The 8,417-nt window shown below is 43.7% G+C and overlaps 1 protein-coding gene across 2 annotated transcripts; it reads left to right on the top strand.

The window, feature by feature from the left end:
- The first annotated feature begins 3,641 nt into the window (after positions 1–3,641).
- On the top strand, positions 3,642–7,721 carry LOC101305465. Of its 2 annotated transcripts, XM_004299071.1 has the most exons (4): positions 3,642–4,861; positions 5,740–5,915; positions 6,777–7,128; positions 7,306–7,721. In XM_004299071.1, the coding sequence occupies exons 1-4, from the start codon at positions 3,952–3,954 to the stop codon at positions 7,443–7,445; spliced, it is 1,578 nt and encodes a 525-aa protein (XP_004299119.1). In that variant the 5' UTR covers positions 3,642–3,951; the 3' UTR covers positions 7,446–7,721. The 2 variants fall into 2 exon arrangements, with proteins under 2 accessions (XP_004299119.1, XP_004299118.1); XM_004299070.1 differs by having other exon boundaries at positions 6,777–7,721.
- The last annotated feature ends 696 nt before the right edge of the window (positions 7,722–8,417 follow it).

Here is an 8,417-nt window from a genome sequence, read left to right as displayed (position 1 = left end):
GATTTCATTCTGCAAACAAAAATATGAACTTTATGAAGCGGAAAACGGAAAACAAATTTAAAGGCAGAAACTTGGATAGATGAAGACGTTAGTTAATTACAAAAACGTTGCCCTGACGCAAGCGGATGTCTTAACTAGTTAATTACGAAAATAAAACCCATATGGGTGGATCATCTAAACATTAGAATTAATAACTTCTTCGCAAGACCCAACGGTTGAAAGCTCCCCGCTCCCCACATCTAGGCTACTTTGAGACAGTGTCGATGCCCTCCTCTGTTTTCGCCTCTTCTGTCTCCGACGACTCCTGATTTCCTCCTATGGGGTGGGAGAGGGAGTTTCAGGGTTATTGTCAGACTTTTGACTATCACAAGAAAGACCAGGGGAGGAAGAAATGTAACTACATTCATTAGCGGATAATGGTTGATCAGCATCATGAGCGGCACTGGGGGACTTCTGTTGGCTCTGTTGTCCAGCCTGTTCAAGAGGAACAATCGTTTGATTGTAGGCCTCGGTTTGCTGGGTAGCCTGAGCGGCTTCCCAAGCGACATATTTGGCAAAGTTGATACAATCGATAACAATCAACCCGTTTATGTTCTCAGCCGCTACTTGATCTTTTGCTACTTTACGAAGTTGGGTTTCCTTGGCGGAAAATTTAGCTTCCAGCTCTAGCCTCAACCGCTGCTGGGACTCAATTTGAGCCGCTTGCAGGTTGTCCACTTCGGCAGACTTGGTGTTCAGCACCATCTGCAAAGACTCAAGTTCACTAGCATGAGATGCGTGAAGCTGTTGCAAACGTTCAACTTCAGACTCCATTGACCGCAGCTTGATGTCATCATCTAGTGCTTTTTTTCCGAGCGGTGTCCAGCTTTTCTTGGCTATCCAGTAGGTCATTTTTGAACTTATCTTTCATTAACCGCTCACATTTTGTCGCCTCTTTTGCCTTGGCCAACTCAGTTTCAGCATTGCGGAGTAATTGACGAAGTTTGTGTTCATGGCCGCTCACCCCATGCAGCACTTGAAAATTACGAGCAGTTGTAGCCATGATGCTTTCAATCTCGTCTCCATCTACCTCAATAGGACCCTTGGGCGGATGTTCGGCTGCAGCAATGCCAACAGATTGGCAGAAAGAATGTAATAACTTCCGTTCTGCTAGACTCGCCTGCTGCAAAAGAGCTTGAAGGGTAACCCCAGAAGAACTGATAGCAGCAGGAACCACTGCTTGGGGCGCTTGGTTAACAACCAAAGGGGTGGTAACAATAGACTTGGTCACTTTAAAAGGTTGCCGCCAAGAGTCTATCGTGCCACTCATTAATTTCTCAGAAACAGAAGCGTCATTGGGCCGATGCCTCTTTTCTTTGGGGGCTGAGGAGGGACCTTTACCCTTCCTCTTCCTCAGGGACCTTTATCTGCTTGTGAGAGGCCTCACTGCTTGTGAGAGAATAATGAAGTTTTTGTTACTATTACACCTCACTACTTGCAGCTTGAACCGCTCCAAACAAACAAGGACGAATGCACAGAAGAGGACATCTTTCCCGGGGAGTGGGGGACTTCGGGTAGGACCCGCTAGCAAATATGACGCTCTTGACCAGTGCTAGCGGTGACTAAAACTCCCCAGCCAAGACGTCCCTTTTGACTGGGAACTTGAGGGACTTGTAGGTACATATGTTTGGTCAATATACTTTGACCGTCTCTAGACTGGTCATAATCATCATATTCGCTCACGTATTGAGTACAAGCATGAAGACAACAATAACCTCTATCAAATGGTGTAAACCGTTTCGCAATTGAAGTCCTGACGCGCCCGCATGCGCGTCATCAAAACCGCTCCTTGGAGCAGGACCAAGAGCACTTGTCCCACATCGGAGAGAAGCAAAAGGGCTAAGACACTTCCAGCCTATAAAAGTAACTGTTTCTCTCCTCATTTACTAAGCAATTCATTATTTACTTGCTGTCACTATGCCGATTTGTTTACTGACTTAGGTATCGAAGCGTTGAAGACCGCTAGAAGCAGTCTCCTCTCCTAACCTAGCTTGTTACTTTTGTAGGCAGATCCGGGAACGAAGACTGTAACGACTGTTTACAAACTTGTATTGTGACGTATATAGAAGGTTAAGTCAACCGCTCATATACTGCATAAACATTGAATATCCATCCCCTACAAAAATTACAGGGGCGCGAAAAGGAAGAGCAGCAGATGATTCTAGTGATGGCAAACGCCCTAAGTATGCATTAGCTATGGTTCCTCTTCCTCTTAACCCAAAGGAGATTGGTTTCACTATTAATGATTCTGGTGTGTTAGAGATTTGGAGGTCTGGGAAATCCCCAAAGAAAAGAGGTCGTCCCTGTGAAAGTTGCAACAAGAAGAAGATGATCGTAGAAGCTCCTAAGGCGTTGGATTCCATGGCCCTTGGTACATCTGGTACTGTGGTAGTAGAGGAGGGAAGCCTTGAGTCCGAGGCTGAGGTGGCATAATGTCTTAATGATGCTAGGAAAGATCTCTTATAAACCCTAGAACTTCTCTCTTTCTTTTCATCGATAAAAGGTACACCGTATTGAGGTCTTATGCTTTAATCGTTGAGAGTTGAGTTGTTGTTAGGGTCTAGAAGGTTCATTTGCTTTTTAGTGTTTCATATCATGTTTTTGGATGTAGTTTTGAAGTTATCTTTTAATTCTTAGAAGTAGTCTTGTTTTAGTCTCTAGCTATGTTCTTATATGGTCATTTTAATCTTGTTTTAGTTTCTATCTACTATTCATGCTTAGCCGTTTTGGTTGTCATATCTTTGATTACTGAAATTTATCCGCTTACCTCAACACAAAAAAAAAAAACGACTAAAATTACAATGTATTCTTACCAAGATCTCTTGAGTCTCCACGTAACTCTCTCATCTCCGTGCTAATCCCACTTTAAATCCAATTAAAAAGGGATGGGGATCATAAAGAATCGATCCCTACCGGTCAAGATGCACAAATTGTACAAGACCACCCGTGCTAGCACTTCGTTTGATCAACTACTTGCAACTTATCGAATATATATTCTTCATACTACTAATATGAACTTCATTTTTGTACTGTTAATATATCAGCGATATTTCTGTTGAAATATTCAATTTTCAAACCGTCAATATCTCTTCGTCTTGATTCCTACGAAGTCCGATATTTTAGCCCTTGATTCCTACCATGTCCGTTTAAACACTTACCGCAAAACATGACAGCACTCACTCACAGACACAAATAGCGGCCACCACTAAGAAGAGTGACACTGAAATAATGGATTGCTTAAAAGTCCAAACCACCCTTATATCCATAACGTAAACCTTGGTGGTAAAATGGGAAATTCAAGAGTACAGAACACAAGGAAAGCCGGGGTACGTGCGTTGTCCAAGGCAGACTGTAGATAGTGAGGTCAGTGATGGACACAGTCGCGCATGCACTGTCATTCTTCTCTCTCACTCTCTCTCTCTCTCCTACAGAATTCCAACTACACCCCCTTTACTTTATCTGACTCCATCCATGTGGTAGCTAGTAGCTACTGCCACCCCCGGGCCCCACCTAACTTTTCCAGCTTTTAAGCCCACCACCCCCCTCCCGCTTTTCCTGATCCAACTTCGATTTCCGTGAAGCGCTTCTCCCCCTCTCCCTCATCCAAACACGCCCTTACCTCCTTACGTCATCCTTCCATCCCTTATCCTACGCACCCCGTCCCGTTTCTAGGATCCACAACATTCCAAACATTCCCTACCCCCTACACTAACTAATACTCCCACGTGTCGGCCTAACCTCCTTCCACGTCACCACAGTTCCCTCCCACCTTCTTCCCTCCGCGGTCAGCTTAGTGGCTTTAGCTCTCAGCTTGATAGCTTTACCACATTTCCTCACTTTCGCTAGGGTTTGTTAGTTTCTTTTGTTTGCTATCTGTATCCCCGTACGGACAACCAACCGACGGCGACGAAGATGGGGTCGATCCCCGATCCCGGCGAGTTGACCGAGTTGACTGCTCCTCCGCCGGCGAGCTTCGACGAGTTCCAGAGGCAGACGTCACTGATGACGAGCTGTACTCTCCTCTGGAAGGAGCTCTCAGACCACTTCCTATCCTTGGAGCAGAATCTCCTCCAGAAATCGGAGGCGATCAAGCGCAAAATCCAGGCCCTAGAGCACGAGACCAAGGAGAGTCTTGACGAGCTGGAGCAGAGAGAGATCACCATCAACCTGAGCGTCGAGATCGCGCTAGTCAAGGTCGAGGAGACCAAGAAGGCCGCGCTCAAGGTCCTGAAGCGGGCCCGCTCCGACGACGAGTACGGCGAGGTGGACAACAGCGAGGGCCTGCTGATGGAGATGAAGTCGCTGTGCTTGAAGATGGATTCCGGGAGATTCTGGAGGTTTGTGACCGGGAGGAAAAAGGAGCTGGAATCTCTGAGGGCGCAGATGTCTTTGGCCTTGGCGGAGTGCGCGGATCCGGCGAGGTTTGTGCTGGAGGCGATCTCGGAGGTGTTTCCGGTGGATAAGAGGTCGGAGAAGAGTGATAGGGGGAATGATTTGGGCTGGGCTTGTGTTCTGGTGCTGGAATCGTTGATTCCGGTGGTGGTTGACCCCAAAATTGGGAAGTCCAGGCTGTTGGTGACGCCGAGCGTGAAGAAACGCGCCAAGGAGATTGCGGAGACTTGGAAGAAGAGCTTGGAGGAGAGAGGTGGGATTGAGAATGTGAAGACTCCTGATGTTCATACATTCCTGCAGCATTTGGTGACTTTTGGGATTGTGAAGGAGGAGGATGTGGATTTGTACAGGAAGCTTGTGGTTAGTTCGGCCTGGCGCAAGCAGATGCCTAAGCTCGCTGTTTTGCTTGGACTGACCAAGAAAATGCCCGGTATGTTGCTATTGCTAGTTTCTTCCTTCTCATTTCATTTGTCGTATTGATTGGTTTGGATTATCTTTCACTTATTAGTATATATTCTTGCATGAGTATGATGACTTGTTTTCTTATGTGTTTAGTAGCTAGTTTTTGAACTCAAATAGTTAGCCATTCTTTGGTTTTGGTTATAGTTTCTGAAAATCTATGTTCTTAATGAGTTTACAAGGTCTATATGGGGAGAAAGTGGATTCATTTGACTAGGTTGGGTTTTCTTCCGACAATGGCATGGCTTGTTTATACCTTCTACAAATTCATGTTTCCATATCAGTCCAGGAGCAAATATTGAATATGTTCGAACAGAACTTAGGATCTTAAACATGGCCCTTTGGTTGTTGATTTGGAAAATGAAAACCGAAAACTCTTCACTGAGAATGTTAAATGTGATTTACAACTGTAAACTGATTTTCATAGTCCTCCTTTTGTTAGATTTCTGCAAGTTTCGGCCTATTATAGTTCGTAAAATCATGCACTATTGATTCAATTACTCTTTTGGCGTTCCCAATATAATTGTGTACTTGCAACTACATCAGACATGACTATATGTTGGATCTGCATATACCCCAGATAATTTTTTGATGCAGTCTTCTGATGGTTGGATCCGATTGATATTGTATTTGGTTGAATCTGATAATCTAGAGGTCAATGCTCAAGTTGACTTCAATGTTTATTTTAATGTTTTTCACTCTGTTGTTAATTGATCTTTAGTAGTTGTACAAGTTATTTTCTGCACATGGGGAAGTTCTCCATCAGTTTCCTTTCCATTGCTTAAAATTATATTGATGGTAAGAAGGGCCATTCTCTGGTTTTTAATGTTTGAAATCTGTTGTTGGCAGATATGATTGAAGAATTGATCAGCAGGGGACAGCAGCTTGATGCAGTGCATTTCATTTATGAAGTTGGCCTTGTCCACAAGTTTCGTCCTGTTCCTTTGCTGAAAGCTTTCCTGAGAGATGCGCGGAAGGCCGCAGCTTCTATTTTGGAAGATGCCAATAGTCCTGGGAAAGCTGCGGTATTGCTTCAATCATTGCATCAATGCATCATATTTTGTTTGCGATCTATAATTTTGTGCATTTTTGCTATATGGCCACATTTTACACATGCTATTGTCTTTCCTTCCATCCTTCTTTTCCCTGTTCCCCTCACCCATATGCAGGCAGGAAAGGGAAGGGAGAGGAAATAAAAGGGACTTGAAAGGGATTTGTTCACTATTAGAGCATGAGGGATAACAAAGTGGAGATGGGTGATTCCTCCCATCTCCCTAAAGCGTTCTTTCCGCTTATGGAGAGAATGCAGTAATCCACAAGAAATACATTATTAGAACAACTTGCCCTTCATTGAGTTTATACTGTGAACTAAATATTGGTGTCTAATAATTTATCCCAAGGGCAAAGTTAGTGCTATCTATTTTCATGTTCTTCAAGTGAACATCTATATTTGGTTTTCCTTTCTTTTTTCCTTTTTACTTTTCTCCAAAATAATTTTAGGAAAGCCTTTAGTCAGTCCAGCCTAATGTACAACTGTGATGGCCCAAATCTTGATAATATTATGGTCCCTATACGTTTCTAATTTGACATTTTCTGGGATGAATAAACTTTGCTCTTTGGTTCGAAGATGATGTCTGCTTTGTTCATCAATTTTGTGGTCATGATGGAGTAGTTGTACTCGGTAATTCAGAGCAATAAATCCAAATTTATTTGTAGTTTCTTGCATGTCAGCCATTGGTTGTTTAATTTGGGCATGATGCATGTTGTTATAAATGTGTTTGTGGTGAGTTGCTCTTCGTTTTTTGTGGTCTGTCTGGTTTCTTTAAAGTTCAGTAAGTATCAAATTTAGCATAATTGATCACCGCTCCTATGTTATTGTCTTGCAGAACTTAGCTGGGCGCAAAGAGCAGTCAGCACTCCGAGCTGTCATCAAGTGTATTGAGGATTACAACCTTGAAGCAGAGTTTCCTCCAGAAAACCTCAAGAAGCGCTTGGAGCAGCTAGACCAAAAGGTGAAACCTGAGAAGAAAAAGCCCGTTGCAGCCCCTGCCAACAAACGTACACGAGCCAACCATGGAGGTCCCATGCCTCCGGCCAAAGCTGGGCGCTTGGCAAATGCATATGTTTCTTCTTTCCCTTCTCCTCCTACATTTGTCCGGTCTCCATCCCACGCTCAGTATCCGGTTGGGTTCTCCCCATACCATTCCCCACCGACAATGTATGGCAGCAGAAGCCCACAGACCAACTCTTATGGTAGCCCACAGACCAACTCTTATGGTAGCCCACAGACCAACCCTTATGGAAGCCCACAGACCAACCCTTACGGAAGCCCTCAGACCAACCCTTATGGAAGTCCACAAACCAACCCGTATGCAAGCCCACCAGCCAACCCTTATGCATACTCACCGGAAGCAGCCAGCCCTTATGCATACTCACCTGAAGCTGCCCCTCCACAACTTGCTGGACCTTACCCAGGAGCTCCCATGAACTATCCTGTATACAGTGCTTATGGCAATGGCATGGCACCAGCTTATCAGCAGGCTTACTACAGATAGATATGACAACTCTTTGAAGATGGTAACCACTGATATGATGACTCCTGAATCTCATCTACTTTTATAATGGCTTGTTTGTAATCTCTAACCGTTTAATGGTAGCGATGTCTGTGTGTTAATCATGAAATTTCTCATGCTTCTTGCTTTTCACGCGGTGGGAAGTTGTATTTCTAATGTTGATCAAACCTTTAGTACTAGATGAATGTGAAAAGTTGTAGGATGACTTGAAAACATCAAATCAAGGTACCACTGCTGTTGTTCAGTTTAGTTGTAGAAGACTTCTATATGGTTCTCGCTCGTCTGTTTCTTTCACAATTTTTTGTTCAAGTGAGAACCAAATACCATTGGTGCTGCATCTCTGATTGTTCAAGTTTGATTGTATCGAGTCATGGACAACAGAACCTGATGGTATTTGATTCTTTTTGAGCCCCTTTCTTCTGCTGCCTAGTTCTGAACATATCATGCTCGATGTTCTTGGAAGCATATTTTCTGGTGCAGCTGACTCGGTTTCCTCAGAAGTTGATAGCATGAATGCATGATCATGAGTTGTAATTAGTGTAATTAGTGCTGAATCATGGACCATCCAAAGAAGACAAGTTTGACCATTTATATATATATTCTGTCTACTAATGACCTAGAGAAGAAGTAAAATCTCACAAAAATGGCTTGATAGAACATCGACATAGTACATAGAAATGAAGTGCGTCTATCCATTGCTAATTGATTTTGGATGTGAACCCTAAACAACTTTATCATGGTATCAGAACGGGTTACCCATATCCATGTGTGAATGCGTAACGGCTTCACGAACTCCACGTCACTCCAAATGTTGTCCACGTGTTAGGCTTGAAAATTCGCCACACGTGTAGAGGCGTGTTGATATATAAATCTCACATCAGGAATATGAAACCTTACATATGGGTTTATAAGGGTTCGTGTCACTCTATCCATTACCAATTGATTTTGGATGTG

Source organism: Fragaria vesca, linkage group LG5 (assembly GCF_000184155.1).
Source record: "Fragaria vesca subsp. vesca linkage group LG5, FraVesHawaii_1.0, whole genome shotgun sequence".
Lineage (NCBI taxonomy): Eukaryota > Viridiplantae > Streptophyta > Magnoliopsida > Rosales > Rosaceae > Fragaria > Fragaria vesca.
Note: the sequence above shows the minus strand (reverse complement) of the source record. Positions and strands in the feature narration are given on the sequence as shown.